The following is a 17,611-nucleotide window of genomic DNA, read 5'->3' on the forward strand; positions in this document are numbered from 1 at the left end:
GCCAGTAAGCCACCTAACCAAAGGCATCAAGCTTTCTCCTCCATGGGCTGGTAAGGCTGTCACTGTCTCATGCCGGTTCTCTCAGCTCTGCTCCTGCCATCTCTCATGCCGGTCTCTTGCTCTGCTCCTGCCATCTGTCATGCCATTTGCCAGGGTGTCTTTGCCAGGGTCTCAGGTCAAGGACACACTCCACTCCTGTTTCCACATTTTAGGTATCTGTCAGCAGCACCCCACTATCAGTACCAAATTCTGTTCTGGTTACCTAGTGCTGCTCTGACAGGAAATATACCACAAATGGGATGGCCTTAAAAACAGGAGTTGATCCTTACAATTTGGAGACTTTAAGTCCAAGTTCAAAGTGCCAAGCTCTAGGGGCTGGGTGGAAAGCCCTTCAACCTTGGGGCTTTGCAGCTCTGCCTCCTGCTCCCGGCCCACTGGAGCTAGAGGCATTTCTTCACTGAGATAGCTGCTGAGGCTGAGAAGCCCCAAGGTTGACAGAGCATAGCAGGCTGCTGAGCAACGACACGGCTACATGCAGAGTCCAAGCATGCCAAAGGCTCAAGATCATTCCCAAGGCTTCTTATATACAGGAAGCAGATCACATCCCAAAGGCAGCTACTCAGCTACTTGTGGTAGATCCCACCATAGAGTTGATTGCCAGTCTCATCATGGGGAATAACCACCTCCAGCTGCCCAGCCACTCAACCAGGCGCAAGTTGACATTCAAACATAACTACCATACACTCCTTGGAAAGATCAGTCATGGGAGAATAGAAGGACTGTGTGTGCACAGGAAGACAGCTTAGGGGGCAGGAATGCATGGGAGGGAAGGACACAGGGAAGAGGTGGCTATGGGGAGGAAGGGGGATGAGAGCTGTTGCGTTGTGGGCGATTACAGTCAATGTCATGAGACAAAGTATGTGAACAACTGTATAGAAGAATTTGCTCTGTAAACTTTCACGCAAATTAAAATAAAATTTTAAAAGATAATAAGATTAGTAAGTAAAAGTATTACCCTTTACATTTTCAAAAATCTCTTTTTTTAAAAAAAACAAACCTTTCTTCTCACTGGACTTTTAGTCTGAATTTAAAGGATTTTTCTCCTTTGTGAGTGGCCATCTAAGATATACCATGTAAGGAGGTGGTCCCTCGCTCAGTCCAGAGCAAAGAAGAGTGAACAAAATCAAAGATAATAAGGAAACAGTCCAGAGAACCAGTGGACGATACGAAGTGCAGCCTCTCTGACCCTGAGACCAGAAGAACTAGAGGGTTCCTGGCTACCACCACTGACTGCTCTAAAAGGGATCAAAATAGGAGGTCCTAGACTGAGTGGGAGAAAAATGTGGCAAAACTCAAAATCATAAAAAAGACCAGGCTTACTGGTCTGATAGGTACTGGTGGAGCCCCTGAGACTGTGGCCCTTAGACAGACTGGGAACTGAACTCAACCCTGTGGCTCAGCTTGCAGCCAAATGATAGGCAGGCCTGTGCAATAAACAACAATACCAAGAAGGTACGCACTCGTTGGAACAGTCAACTGACTGAGATTGAAAGGACAGCATTGGCTCAGGGATAAAGCTAAGAAGGCAGGCAGGGGTAGGTAGGAAAGGAGGGCGGAGGGAAATGGTAACAATAGGGAGGAAGTGAGAAGAGTGAGGTTACATTGTGGGGATTGCAATGAATGTCACAAAACTAAATGTGTGTGAACTGTTGAATGGAAAACCAGTTTGCTCTGTGAACTTTCACCTGAATCACAATAAAAAAAAAAAAATAACATAAGAAAATACAGTGTAGTAATAGGTTGGAGGCCAGGTGTGTATGGGGGTTCTACTTTAGGGAGAGACCAGCAAAGATCTCTGCAGAGGAGACATTTGAGCTGAGACCTGAATGATGAAAAGAACCAGCCTGTAGAAATTTGTGAAAATTGAGCCTTCTGGACAGAGGGACCAGCCATTGCAAAAGCTTTGAGTTCTTTTTGAGTCCTTTTAGTGAAATGAGTTAATTGATACTATCCTTCCATGAGTATGGATTGCACAGTCATGTGCATGTGTTGGAGTGTACCCCTTTTAGAAATACCTTTGGAGCATTGAATGGGAGCTTTTGATTATATCTTTTTCCTCAAGAGTATTTTTGAATAGGTGCTGTATTATGCCTGGCATTAAATGATGATTTTAAAAAAGAAAAAAAAAAAGACCCTCTGCAATTAAATCGATTTTGACTCACGGCTATCCCACGTGTTACAGAGTGGAACTAGTCAGTAAGGTTTCCTTGGCTATAAACTTTATGGAAGTAGATTGCCACACTGTTCTTCTGTGGCACCGCTCAGAGTGTGAACTGGCGGCCTTTAGGTTAGTGATCGAGCACAAACCATTTATACTTCCAGGAACCTTGAATGATTATACTGCTTTGCCCACTGCCTAAAACAGTGTCAGGCATATAAGTGTTTACAAAGTATTGTTGAATGAATAAATGAATAAACTTGGATTTATATCTGCTTCTAGTAGCTTTGTGACCTTGGGCAAGTTATTGGATATCTCAAATTACTTGAGTATCAGTTTCTTCAACAGGAAAATTGGGAGAGAGAGATGTCCCACAGCATTGTTGTGTGGATTAAATGAGAGATTTATTTTAAAAACTCATTGGTGGTAGTTGAGTGGGGGTGGAGGATAACAGCTGGGGCAAGGGAAAGAACTGTGTTTTGTCATCTGGAACTTTAAAGAAAAGAGATGGGAAGTGTAATGAGAGATGAGACTGGAAAGATGTGCTTTGATCAGTTTTTGAAGGGCCTCGGGAGGTGTGTTGAGCTAGTGCTTCATCCTGTTTGCTTTGGGAGGCCACAGAAGTATTATAAACAGAAAAGTGACATATTTAGATTAACTCTGCCTGGAGATTGGTTGATAATGATAAAAACGTTAGTTACCATTTCCAGAGAAGGGTTGACACTTAGGGAGCTGGTCTTCTGCTCTGCATAACCTTAGAAATGCAAGTTCATTCTCTAGCTATTTTTCTATAAAAGAAGGGGAAGTAACTGGCTTTGATTGCCTTATCAGGCATCTTCAGGGGCTATGCTGGCCATTTTAGAAAAAATAACTTTTATCAGAGTTGTAGTCTGAAGACAACCACTGTGGGCATAAAGGAGAAAAACCAAAATAGCCTCTCTGCCGTCGAGTCAGTTTTGACTCACAGTGACACCACCTTGGGTTTCTGAAGTAGTATCACTACAGAAGTAGATTGCCCAACTTTCCTTCCGAGGAGTGGCTGGTGGGTTTGAACCAGCAGCCTTCTGGTTAGCGGTCATATGTCATAGGCACTACACTACCAGAGCTCCTTATAAAGGAGAAAGGGAAGGTGCGGTGTAGTAAATTACTTAGTGTGGCTTTTCTACCCATAAGTCTTTGTAAACTCTAAGGTGGGAATTGCTATTAGCTACGGAGGAGATCCTGATTTTAAAGTCGCCCACCTGGGTTATTTCTGTTGGGAGTGGCACAATACAATGTTCTGGGAGCTGCCCACTCTCTCTCACGTGCTTAGAGTTCTGATGCTGTGATTGGCTAGTTTGACCACCCTTCCGGGCTCAAAAGGAGGCCTCCTAGAGGCAGAACTCTCTCTCTGACTGCTGGTTGAGGAAGACGTGCTGCCGAAAGAGACACGCGCCCCTGAAAGAGACAGGCGTTGCTGGGAAAGAGACGCAAGAGACACGCATTGCTGAGTGAGACACCGAGGGACCAGTGCTGCTGGGAAAGAGACTGTGAGAGACTGTTGGCCGAGGGATGGTGGGCTGGGAGAGAGACTGAGCATTTTTCTTGAACTTGAGTTGTAGCTTGGTGCTTCCTTAATAAACCCCATAATCTGTGAGTTCTGTGTGGCCACTGCAGTGAATTATCGAACCCAGGAGAGAGGTGGTGGGTGCCTTGGGAGGAACGGTTGGTGAAAGGGCTGGAGGGAGGCAGCATGTCTGGCCTTGCAGTAATAGGCCTTGGGTTACTGCTGGTAATCCTGCCTTCCCCTTGTAGGGTTAGAGGAGGTCAGAACATGTGGCCTCCTTGTCGTTTTTGCAGAAGGCTAAAGCTGACCATTTCGTAGGACTAGTATTCTGGTATTTTTAGGATTTTCCCATACTTATTTTTGTTAACACCTTCCTGTTTTCCTAGAGGACTTAAAGCTTCAAAAATGGAAAGCTGCTTGTTTTTCAGTGCCAAGAGGATGGGGGACTAGGGAGATTGTCATACTTTGGAGCCAGGCTTGGCACGGAGTACAGATGGGGGAGAAGAACACTAAAGGACAGAGAGGTGGTGAGTGATGCCTGCCGGTGAAGAGGGAAGCATACTGGGAGGGGATGGATATTGGTAGACATTTTGGAACTGAAAGGAGCTTTGAGGCTCAGACTATAAAGGACTGAGTGTGGTTCCCATTAAGTCACAGAAAAAAACAACAAAAACAAAAAGACCTTTTGTTAGTGTTTCTTGGTTAGGTCATACTGTGATAGAAGATACCAAATCTTTGAATACTGAAATGGGACTTCTGCTTTCTATATTAAGATTGTCAGATCCTCTAAGGATATATAACCCATGAGTATTGTTACAAGTTACCATTTATCACCTAAATGGGAAGAGCCAGTGATTTCAGAAATTTAATAAAAGTGCCTGGGACTAATGATGCCGCAGGTGATGTTTTCAATTAGCAGTGTTTTAATGAGATTTGTAGGCTGGTAAGAGCTAATCCTGTAATGTATGGAAAAAAACTGAGAAAGCAGGCGTACTGTATCTGGCAACTCTCCTGAGGTAGGGCTTTGCTGATTCAGTTTTTTGATTAAACTTCTATTATCTTATAAGCTCTCCAGAAGTAAATTTGTGTTGGACACTGTGAGATACTTTTCAGCTTCAGAATAAGTAAAGTGGTCAGATAGATTTGAAATCAGAAATTCTTGGTACCTACCTAAACCAAAACCAAACTCGTTGTTGTCGAGTTGATCCCAACTCACAGCGACCCCTCCTTGGGCTTCGGAGGCAGTATCTCTGCAGAAGTAGATTGCCCAGTCTTCCTTCTGAGGAGTGGCTGCTAGGTTTGAACCGCCAGCCTTCTGGTTAGTCGTCCAATGCCTTAGGCACTACGCCACCAGAGCTTTTACCTACCTAAAGCTGAAGAAAAAACCCCAACCGTTGTGGCTTATAAAAGTAAATGGCAGTTGGGAAATACTATTGATCAGAGTGAAGCAGACTCAAAAAAAAAAAAAAAAAAATACGGTTTCATTTTTCGGGAAACTTTGAAATGGACATAATGAATGACCCTGTTGCGCCTAAGCCGATTCTGACTCATAGCATCTTTATAGGACAGAGTAAAACTTCCGTTTAAAGTTTCCAAGGCTGTAAATCTTTATGGAAGCAGACTGCCACATCTTTCTCCCATGGAGCTCGTGGCCTTGAACCACCAGTCTTTTGATTAGCAGCTGAGTGCTTAACTACGGTGCCACCAGGGTTCCTTTAATGAATGACAGCTGTTCTAATTTTAAGCCTCTAGTTTCTCATAACTATGCTAAGGAAATAGAATGACTTACACTCCAGAGGCAGTTTTACAAAGCACTTCTGCAAGTGCTTAAAGAACATTAAACCCAATTTTGAAATCTGGAAAAAAGTCCCAGAAACAGAATTTCTAAAGAAAGACTGTCAGATGACCACTGTCTCTATCAGAGATGCATACAAGCCAGATACCGTGTAGTTTTTATCTACCTCTCATGTTTCGGGATCACACCTGCACAGTAGATGTTCCAGGTTTGAAGTTGGATGGGAGTAGAGTTATTTCAAGATGGCTTACTGGGAAGCTCTTGGTCTTGACGATCCTAGAAATTAAGCCTGTTTCCTTGGTAGGTATGGGATATGGCTGGGAGGGAGTTTTAAAAGCTCCCCCGGTGATTCTCATGTGCAGCCATTGCTGTAAGCCACTGCTATTTATATGCTTTCCATGCAGATACAACTCTCTGAATGTAATACAGGGAGTTCCCAAGTTACAAACTTCTGACTTATAAACAACTCATACTTGCCTTTTAGTGTTTCATAAATTTGCCCTCAGTTTACCATGCAACAAAGTCTTTATCATAATAACCTTCACTTGCTGCACATGGTCTTCAGACACCCTTCAGCCTTGTGGCTCACCCATCAGCCAAACAGTCGACAGGCGTATAAGTGAAGAATAACACCAGGAATATACATACTCCATAGGAGATCCAAAGGGCAGCATTTGCCCAGGAGTAAAGCTCAGAAGTCAGGAAAGGATAAGAAGGAAGGGTGAATGGAAATAGTAAAACAGGGAAGAAATTGGAAGAGTGCTGTTACATTGTGGGGATTGCAATCAGTGTCATGCATCAAAATGTGTATGAACTGTCGAATGGAAAATCAATTTTCTCTGTAAACTCTCACCCTAAATCACAACAAATAGTTAAAAAGATAAATAAATCAACAGTAAGGCTCAATAGAAACCATATGCCCTTGTTACAACTTACCTTATAAAGTTGACTTAAAGATTTACAGAGACTTAAACCCACTCTTAGGAATGGATCTCATTCATAACCCAGAGAATATCTTTAATGCAATCTGTAAGTACAGCAGAAGATGATTTGAAAACTGTGTTATTTCCAGATGTTTTCTAACTTAAAAAGCAGGTTGTGTATTGCAGTCTTCATTATGAATGCTGGTGGATTTAGCAGCATTTTTCTTGCTTGGTAAAGGAGAGTTTAAAAATGAGAAGGCCAAAGGGGACCCAATAAGGATGAGTTGAAGGAGGAGTCGTTTTTCTAGCATGAGATAGGCAAGTGAGAAGAACCCCAAAGGATAGAGAGGCAGTGTACAAAGTACTATCTGTGTATGCTATTTGTGTGAGTTTCTGTATTTGTTTAATTATATATTACAGTAGAAATATCCCTGTTCTTAGTAGCTGAATTACAGTCTAACCTGGAATTCTTGCTTTTTATTATTTTACGTTTTTTGAATACTGATCAAAGGATTATAAGTAAACTTTATTTAAGGAGCTGTGGTGGCACATTGCCTAAGGCATTTGTCTGCTAACCAGAACGTTGGCAGTTCAAATCCACCAGTAGCATGGAAGGAAGATAGGGCATTCTACTTCCATAAAGATGTACTGCCTTGGAAAGCCAATTGGGGGGGTGGTCACTCTGAGTCAGAATCAACTCGATAGCATTGGGTTGAGTTTGTTTTTTTGTTATTTAATTTAGTACAGAGTTCTAAGGGACAAGAGAGTCTGGTGGTTTTCAAATGACAGGTTGTAGTCAACATTTTTAAAAAAGAAGTCAAGTAGAAAATCCCAAAATGTGTTGTGATACTGCCTCGGAAACCCAAGGAGGGGTGGCTATGAGTCGGGTCTGACTCCACGGCACATAACAACAACAACAAAATGTGTTACGTGTAGTGAGAGTATTGTTTTGTGGAACTTGTTTCAGGTTTGTAGAAATAAATGTGTGTGTACTGGGTCATACTGTGGAAAGATTTTCTTTGTGATAAATCATAATGTGAGTGATGTTCGAAGCTGGACTTCTAACAGAGTTCCACTTTGACCCCCCGCTGAGAATTTCTGTTTCCACCCCAGGTATGCTGAATCATTCTACATTTTAACAAGATCCTCAGATGGCTTTTATGTTTGTATATTCTTACATATGTATATATATATATATTCTTATGTGTATATATTTTTATGTATATATAAGAATCGTTCATCTGAAGTCTATAAGAATCACTTGGGGATCTTGTTAAAATGTAGATTCTGATTTCAGTATTTCTGGGGTAGAAAAGCAAATTCTCAGCAGGGGATAGAACTGGAATGAACCGGTTCAAAATCCTTATTCAAAGAAGTTTGAAACCACAGGACTAAGAGCATGTAATTGAGAAGATGGAGGAAAGAGGTGGTTGTCCCATCATTCCCTTAATGAGGCTAGGTTAATTATAGTTACATAATTTTCTCTCACTCTCTCTCATGATTCCCCCCCATCTCTTTCTCCTGTTTTTCCTTCTAATTCCTGCTGTCAAGATAACATTCTTTCTTTTTTATTCAAAGAAAAAATTTTTTTCTTTTATTGTGATTTGGGTGAAAGTTCGTAGAATAAGTTGGTTTTTCATTCAACAGTTCATAGGCATTTTGTTTGGTGATATTGATTATAATCCCCCAAATGTGACAGCACTCTTCCCACTTCTTCCCTCTGGTTATCATTTTCCTTTGTCCTTTTCTGTCCATTCCTGTCTTCTGAGCTTCATATCTGAGCAAATGCTGCGCTTTTGCTCTCTTGTTCTAAGAATTTATACATTCCTGGTGTTATTGTTTACTTCATAGGCCTGTCTATTATTTGGCTAAAAGTTGAGCCATGGGAATGAGTTCAGTTCTCAGGCTGAAGGGTGACTAAGGGCTATAGTCCAAGGGTTCCACTAGTCTCTATCAGACCTGTAAGCCTGGTCTTTTTTATGATTTTAAGATTTGTTCCACATTTTTCTCCCACTTTATCCAGGATCCCTTGCTAGCGATCCCTTTCAGAGTGGTTGTGAGTCATAGCCAGGTGTTATCCAGTTCTTCTGGTCTCAGGGTCATGGAGGCTGAAGTTCATGTGGTCCGCTAGTCCCTTGGATTGATTCTTTCCATGTGTCTTTGATTTTTCTTCACTCTTCTTTGCTCCTGACAAGGAGAGACCAATAGTAGCGCCTTAGATGGCGGCTTGCAAGCTTTTAAGACCCTAGTTGTGATTAGGAACTCTGGTAGCATAGTGCCTAAGGCAATTGACTGCTAACCAGAAGGCTGGCGATTCAAACCCACCAGCCACTCCTCGGAAGGAAGGTTGGGCAATCCTACTTCCGTAATGATACAGCCTCGGAAACCCAAGGAGAGGTCGCTATGAGTCAGGGCTGACTCGACGGCAAATAACAACAACAACAACAGTTGCTACTCACCAAGGTAGGATGTAGAACAGTGTCTTTGTGGACTATGTTATCCCAGTTGACTTGATGTCCCCCATAACTATGATCCTGAGCTTGTAAGCCCAGTGACCCACTCCCTCAAGGTATTTGGTTATGGCCAAGAAGTTTTCATATATTTTTCCCCTATTCTCTCTACTGTATGCAGGGACAGTTTTATACCTCATACATGTACTTATGTAGAAACAGCATCTGCCAAACTTACATATCATTGTGAGTATAGTCTCATTTGCCCACCCATACCTGATCTTGCCTGTCTACCTGTGTATCCACTTGTAGATGAATGTTTATTATTGCTGATAATGCGGGATTGTGTATGTAATAGTGTTTGTTGTCTGTAACTCCTGTGTACCTCTCCATGTCATCCTTTTCTTTAGTGATATAGTTCTAGTCACCCACTATTTGTGTATTGTCTTTGCCTCCACCCATATTAATACATGTCTCTTACCTGCTTAGTAATTTTCCCTCTCCTCCCCTTCCACCCTGGTAACCATCAAAGAATGTTTCTGTTTCATCATTACCATTAAGTTTTATTGTAGCACAAAGAATTCTTTAGACTTCTCTGGAATGGGGGACTGTTTTATTACCTTTACCTACTTAACAAACTGCCCCAAAACTTAACAGCATAAAACAATAATTTATTACTTCTCATGAATCTTTGGGTTGACTGTGCAGTTCTGCTTCGTGTGGGTCAGCTGAGGCTGCAATCTTCTGAGGGCCTAGCTCACTCATATGTCTAATGCTCTAGTCTGCTGGAACACTGACTAGGGTCTTCTCTCTCTCTCCACTAAGCTAAAGATTAGTCCCTAAGCCAGAACTGGTACTCTGCTACATTCTTCACATTCTTCTTCTTCTTTTTTTTTTTTTTTTCCAATTGTGATTTGGATGAAAGTTCACATAGCAAATTCGTTTTCCATTCAACAGTTCATATGCATTTTGTTTCATGACATTGATTGCAATCTCCATAGTGTAACAGCTCTCTTCCCACTTCCTCCATGTGGTTACCTTTTCCTTGTGCCCTTCTTGCCTATGAATTCCTGCCCTCTGAGCTGTCTCCCTGTGCAAATGCTGCCCTTTTGATCTTCCATGGTTGGTTGTTACAAGGAATGTACCTACCTGGTGTAATTGTTCACCTTGTAGGCCTGTCTGTTGTTTGGCTGGAAGCCCCAGGAGTGAGTTCAGTTACAGGCCCAAAGGGTGACTAGGGACCATAGTCTGGGGTTTCATCAGTGTCTGTCAGACCAGTAAGCCTGGTCTTTTTTTATGATTTTGAATTTTGTTCCACATTTTTCTCCCACTCCATCTAGGATCTCCTATTTTGATCCCTTTCTGAGTGGTTGACGGGGTAGCCAGCCACCATCTAGTTCTTCTGGTCTCAGGGTCATATAGGCTGAGGTTCGCATGGTCTACTAGTCCCCTGGACTAATTGTTCCCATGCGTCTTTGGTTTTCTTCATTCTTCTTTGCTCCTATTAGGAGAGACCTGTTGTTGCATCTTAGACAGCCACTTGCAAGCTTTTAGACCCTGGTTGCTACTCACCAAATTAAGATACAGAACAGTGTTTTTGTGTACTATGTTACTCCATTTTAGCTTGATGTCTTCCACGTCCACGGTCCCAAGCCTGCAGACTCAGCAATTCACTCCCGCGAGGTATTTGGCTGCCCTTACATTCTTTTGTTGAAATAAATCAGAGAGCCAGCCCAGATTCAGTGTGGAAAGTGGCTAGGTGAATACCAGGAGATGCTGGTCATTAGAGGCTATCATTGGAGACTAGTACCACGTGGACATTTAGCAGCTGAGTCTGAAATCTCATGCAGTTTTTATGGTATATAACATTTAAGGCTACATTTGGATTTTTGATGTCCCTTGGTGTGGTGCAAATGGTTAAGCGCTCAGCTTATAACCCAAACGTTGGCAGTTAGAGTCCATCTGGGGGGGGTCTCAGGAGTAAGGCCTGGTGAGTTGCTTCCAGAAAAGCATCTATTGAAAACCCTATGGAGATGGTGGGTGGCGCAACATGAAAAGTAGCATCAATGCCCCTGAGCTGTCAATGGAGCAGTTGTTATGTTGGTGAATGTTTTGTTGTGTATGTTTTTACCACAATAAAAGTAAAATAACAAAACCCTAAGAAGCATGATTCTACTCTGACACACATGGGCTCACCACGAATAAGAATTAATTCCACAGCAACGGTTAGTTTCTAACTCCCTTTGATTCTACAGACTCCTGCCTACTTGCCCCTCTTACTCACAGGAGAGCTCATCAGGCTTCTTGAAGAGGGCATCGCATTAACTGGTGGGCCTGAAGCAGAAGGTTAAACCATACTTGTGAACTAGTAGAGAACTTTCAGGGGGCCGCCTTGTCTCAAGAGGTCAATCAGGGCACCTTAAGACTGAGCAGCTCTTCATAGAATCCCAGTTTCATACAGGAAAGCACCCCTGTCTATGCTTCCTAGAAACATTCTCTTTGGACACTGAAGGTGATCTTGGCAGTGAACATCTGTCATCCACGTTGTTGAGGTTGGGGATATTATAGCAGGTAATCTGAACTGAATGGTCTGGATGAAGTCCCACCAAAGTGAGTTACGTTTTATGGTTTTTCAAAACAAAGTGCGGTTAAATTGTTTCAACAACAGGTCTGTTCTTGCACCATTATCAGATAAAAATGTAAGTCATTTATCTGTTTTATTTCAGTGATGTCCTCGCATTGCCCATTTTTAAACAAGAAGAGTCAAGTTTACCTCCTGATAATGAGGATAAAATCCTACCTTTTCAGTATGTGCTTTGTGCTGCCACCTCTCCAGCGGTGAAGCTCCATGATGAAACACTGACCTATCTCAATCAAGGTTAGATGCTTCCTCATTCATTAGTATTATTACAGACTGGCTGGATTCATGACATTTTTATTAGGTACACTTAACATGCACACTCATCTTTCTCATGTGGTCTAGAAAGCCTTACTTTAGAGATTTGAGTTTTAATGTTACATTTATTATGTCTTCCCAGCTTCTTTTGTCTATCTGCCCATTTTTCATTCCCATCTCCCTGTTTCTAATCCCTGTTCCCTGGACACCCCCATTGGTTACTGTTTAAGAAGTATTCCTGTACTTAGCTCTGTTATTTACCAGTTGTGTAGCCTTGGACAAGTTGCCTAAGCTCTTTGTATTTCAGTTTCTTTGTCTTTAAAACTGGGATTGATAATACTTTAGATAATATATGAAAATACTTAGCACGTTGCCTGGCATATAGGTTTATAGTTGTTACTAATACTACTAAGTATTGTTATTTAATAAGTATTATGCTCTTGTATATACAAACAATTTAATTTTATTTCTTCTCAAACTTGTAAAGTTAACTTGGGATGGCTATCATATGTAATTCCTTTTTCTTCTAGGACAGTCCTATGAAATTCGAATGCTAGACAATAGGAAACTTGGAGAACTTCCAGAAATTAATGGCAAATTGGTGAAGGTAAAAGAAAATGGATAAACCGTTCCTTTTTTAGGTATTTTGGGTAATACTCTTTCACTTCCACAGAGGATGTGATTGGATCTTACTTGCTGCAATTTGCTGGCAGACTGGTAAATTGATGTGCTAATTCTTTGGGGTCAGAGCGAGCCCCTCTGTTCACAAGGATTTTTCAGAGCTGCGCAAAACCATTCCATGTCCAGGGTAGTCTCCTGGCTCAGTAAAGTTCTGTTATAGAGAAGTTTTTTAGCAGCTATAACAAGTAGCAAGAGGGATTCATAGATACTGCCTCAAAGGAAGAATAACAAAAGGAAAGTTGATGGAAACAGGTCTTGTATGTCCTCGAGTTTATCGGCTGTATGGTAGCTTAGCAGGTGGGAGACTTGGTGAGTTTTTCATGTGCCTCTGAAGGGCTGAGTGGAATATTACAAGAGAAACAGTAGAAGCATATAGAAATGCATCTCAGAGGGGTCCTTTATGCCTGCTTACCATCAGGAATGATGTTTTGGCCAAGTTTTAAACATTGCACCATTTAAATACAAAGATTATATCTAAAAAGTTACAAAATTTACCCTGAAATAGAGCTTGGTATGCTAGGAGTTTTAGAGTGAAACAGGTATATAATAATTTTAAGAAAAATAATTTTAGATTGCGTCTAGAAACCAATCAAGAGTGACTCCTGCCAGTTTTTCTTTGTCAACACTGATTTTCATAGGATCCTGTTATAATTTGACTTTGTTGCTCCTGCTTCTTTTTTTAAAAATGCCATTTATTACTATGCACAAAAAGTAATTTTTAAGAGGTAATTGCAATTGTAAATGAAATTGTAATTTAAACCAGAAAATTCAAATACATTACAGCAGAGTTTCCCTGGCTGCATTTCAGAAATCTGTTCATTTTTGGCTAAGACTAAAAATGATAGAGGGCTCTAAGTTTTAATAAATTTAGAAAATGCTACAGTAGAGGAGCTCTGGTGGTGTAGTTTGACCAGAAGGCTGGTGGTTCAAACCCACCAGCCACTCCTTGGAAAGAAGGTTGAGCAATCTACTTCCATAGAGATACTGCCTCGGAAACCCAAGGAGAGGTCACTATGAGTCAGTCGGATCTGACTCAATGGCAGTGAGTTTTTGAGTCTGAGACATACAGTAGACTCCTCTTATATATCACAATATACCCTGTCATATTAAATGCTCTGTGTGTTCCACGAAAAAGAAACCAATCCAGCCTTTTCCAAAATTATTTGGGAAATGACCTGCTTTTTCTGTTGTACATCTTGCAAATATATATTCAGTGAGCATTTTTTTAAAAATTGTGGTAAAAATATATGTAACAAAACATTTGCCAATTCAGTTTTTACATGTATAATTCAGTGCCTTTGATTATGTTCATCATGTTGTACAACCATTACTACTGTCCTTTCCAAATTATTCCACCATGATTAACAAAAACTCAGTGCCCCCGAAGCTAAGACTTACTTCACTCACTTTGTTGCTTCTTTTCAGAGTATATTCCGTGTAGTGTTCCATGACAGACGACTACAGTACACTGAACATCAGCAGCTGGAGGGCTGGAGGTGGAACCGACCTGGAGACAGAATTCTCGACATAGGTGAGGAGAGAAGCTATTGCCCAGGAAATGCCTTTAACTGTAGACTGAGAGTTGATTTCCTTTAGTTGACATTTACTTAATTCACAGTGCTTCAGTGGCTCAATTAGTATGAATCTGCAAGTGGTTATTAACTAAGCATAAAAAACTATTTATAAAATGATACCAGACTTGAAGTTGTAATTGTAAACATTTCATTTCCAGAGCAGTTGCAACGGTTACTTCAGGGTGGCATTTTGTTTTGAGTAGTTTGTAAAAGGGCACAGATTTTCTCCCAGTATGTTTCAAGTTCCTTTCTTTTACTAATGCTTCAAGGCCTCTCTTGGTTTACAGTTCAGGTTTTTTCCTACTGCTTTGCTACATACAGTAGAATTTGTTTTGCCAGACTCATAGGGCATAATCAAAAGATCTTCACAAACACACCCACAATCTCTCTTCGTGAATGTACTTTTAAACCTGGCAGCTGTGTATAGTACTCAGAAGTTATTATCTCCTATTGGTAAACATATTTGTTAAACAAATCTAAGTACGACTAGTTCTACCTAAACAACAGTGGTTCTCATATACCCTTGACGTCAGGTGAATTCCAACTCATAGCAATCCCATAGGACAGAATAGAACTGTCTCATAGGGTTTCCAGGCTATAACCTCTACACAAACAGACTGTCACATCTTTCTCCCACTAAGTAGCTGGTGGGTTTGAACAGCTGAATTTAGGGTTAGCATTTGAGAGCTTAACCACTGTGCCACTAGCACACCTTGGTTCTCATATTGATAGCCTAATAGGCATTTGATACATTGATCTTAGGGTGAATCCAACACAACTCACACTGTGGATTAGGACCCACTTACTGCTTTCTTGTTTGAGTCATTGATAAATAGTAGTATAGTTACAGCACAGTATAATAATAGTAAATAATATCAGCTTGGCCTTATTTGTTTGAATATTCATAGGAGAAGTCAGAGAATGACATTTGAGTATCAGCCGTGTGGAGTGGAAAGCATAGTGCTGCTAAAGTCCATTAATTTGTGTTACCCTCTTGAGTAAAAGATTTGCTACTCTGTTACAGGATTATTTGGTGACTTGATAAGTCAGCATCAGTCTTTGTGATAAATTGTGCCCACTGCTATCCTTGATGCAGTGCTTTCTGCTTTTATTTGGATGCTCTGCTTCTCTTTGCTACAATAATCCTTTCAGTGTGCTTCTAGCAATAACACTAATCATAGGACTGTAGGTGATGCAGATTATAAATTAAAGCTAGTGTGTAGACTTAGTCAATCTAAGAATTTTGGCAAATTAAAAGGACACTGCTTTTAAATTGCCTTTTTTTCAAACCTTTTTAAATGGAAAAAAAAGATACTCAGAAGGAAAGTATTTAGGTCATTTTAGTTCTAATCAAACCCTCTTCATTGGCAAAAAAAAAAAAAAAAAGAGGTTTAGGGTGTGATGCACAAGAATTTGGTAACTAGGGATCAAGAATATAAGAATCAGTGCTTCTAATCCCAGTAGCCCTCAGCATTGTTCACTGATGATTGTTTTGTTTCTCAGATATCCCAATGTCTGTGGGTATAATTGATCCTAGGGCTAACCCAACTCAACTAAATACAGTGGAGTTCCTGTGGGACCCTGCAAAGAGGACGTCTGTATTTATTCAGGTAAGGCATTGCTGCTGTGGTTCCAGTTACGAAGTGCTCTCTAACTACCAGCTGGTTTCTTAAAGGATGAAACACTGAATATGAAATGCACACAGGGCTTTAACCTGTCAAGTCCAGGCATCTCAACATGTACCTGAGAGCAGTGAGGAGTTCTGAATTGCTCTTCCAATGACCCTACTTTGTTTATTTATATCTCTCAAAAATGTTTGGTAATGGCTGTTATATATTTCATACTTTAGATGGACCATAACTTATCTACCAATCATTTAGCATTTAGATTGTTCTGATTTTTCATTATTATCCGTAAAGTATTTTGAATCTTTATACTTAAATTTTTGTTTGCATATCTAATCATGTCCTTTGAGTGGATTACTTGAAAATCTTTTATAGTAATGATAGTTACCAGTTTATTGAGTGTTTACTATGAGAATCATTGTGTTAAGAAAATACTTTCCACACATGATTTTATCTAATACTTTCAACAATAATCCTTTTCCTGTAGAGTAGAGGCTTAGAGAGGTTAAATATATTACCCAAGCTAGTAGGTAGTCAATGAGGCAAGGTTCTACTATTAACCCTTTCATGGCCTGTGGAGCATATATCACCTACCAGCATTTTTAGCCTTTCTTGGGGAGTGGCTATCCCACTTGTAGTGCATGCTATCACCTGATGGAGACTTGTATAGTTGTATGAATCTGAAGAAATGGGTCTCACCTCACCAGTCCTACAACCAGCGTCTACTTGGGACATGAGTGTCTGACATAATTGTATCAAAATCCGTATTACTCAAAAAAAAAAAAGTTTCCCTTGATTTCAACATACCTTCCATTACTGAAAACACATGGTATTGACAGAAAATTCAAAGCAGAAAATAATTCGATCATGAAAGGGTTAAGATTGAGCAGTCTTAGACTTCATGTAGTAGTTAAGCAATTGTTTTTCCCCTTGTTGCCTAAAGAGCTCACACTTAGTGTTTTCCTAGTATGGATGGTGCCTCCAAAAGCCCACAGTAGTTTTTGTTAACATTGTGTCTGTACATTTACTTTGCAGTTTTTCTCATTCCCTTCATCAGACTATGAGTTCTTCAAGATCAAAAAGACAGTAAAAGTGTTTTTGTAGCTGTTCATAATGTCTATTAAAGGTTTTGCTTTTAGTCATTTTCAAGAAAATGTTGCCGACTTTTTTGTCTAGCTGGCCTTACTGAAGCCATGATGTATTCTTTTCAGGTGCATTGTATTAGCACAGAGTTCACTATGAGGAAGCATGGTGGAGAAAAGGGCGTGCCATTCCGAGTACAAATTGACACCTTCAAGGAGAACGAGAATGGGGAATACACTGAGCACTTACACTCAGCCAGCTGCCAGATCAAAGTCTTCAAGGTATTCCTGGGCAGTGCCTGGCCCTCAGGTCCTTTTTGCTCATCTCTCAATTTTAACATGAGTCACCAAGTCAAAAAGTTGACTTGTCTTTTTTCAGAAACTCTGAGAACTGTCTAAACTAGAGTCACTGAACTAATTGTTGAGATGCCTGGTGATGGAATTTATGTGAGGATGGTGTGGGAGAAGGGGATGTGGGGTCAGGAGCAGAAACAGGTCCTCTTTGAAAGCCCTTAGAGTCTGTTGAAGTCACAGGAACTTGCAAAAAGGCCACAAAAATTAAGAAAAATTGACAATTTGGTTATATTTATACTTCTCTTATTTTGACCATATGTGATAAATATGTTCTTATTGCAAAAGATTCAGTAATACAGAAATATTCATAGCATAACACCCAAGTCTCCTTTTAGCATTCCTTTTACTCTCAATCAGCTTCCCCTCCCCAGAGGCAACCACTATCAGAATTAGGTGTTGTGTCCTTCTAGTCCCCTTACTGTGCTTATGTATGTGTGTATATATAATTATACAAAAAAACTAAACCA

General features: G+C 40.6%; 1 protein-coding gene across 1 annotated transcript in view; it reads left to right on the forward strand.

Moving 5' to 3' along the window:
- TFCP2 (transcription factor CP2) overlaps positions 1–17,611 on the forward strand; it is a 69,442-nt gene that overhangs the window by 39,809 nt on the left and 12,022 nt on the right. Inside the window, exons 2-6 of the mRNA XM_007958172.2 lie at positions 11,659–11,810; positions 12,359–12,435; positions 13,935–14,040; positions 15,587–15,693; positions 16,920–17,072. Coding sequence (XP_007956363.1) covers positions 11,659–11,810; positions 12,359–12,435; positions 13,935–14,040; positions 15,587–15,693; positions 16,920–17,072 — 595 coding nt within the window. The remainder of the gene's footprint in view (positions 1–11,658; positions 11,811–12,358; positions 12,436–13,934; positions 14,041–15,586; positions 15,694–16,919; positions 17,073–17,611) is intronic.

The sequence above is a fragment of the Orycteropus afer genome, unplaced genomic scaffold (assembly GCF_000298275.1).
Source record: "Orycteropus afer afer isolate SDZICR_OR568_19922 unplaced genomic scaffold, OryAfe1.0 scaffold00859, whole genome shotgun sequence".
Classification (NCBI taxonomy): domain Eukaryota; kingdom Metazoa; phylum Chordata; class Mammalia; order Tubulidentata; family Orycteropodidae; genus Orycteropus; species Orycteropus afer.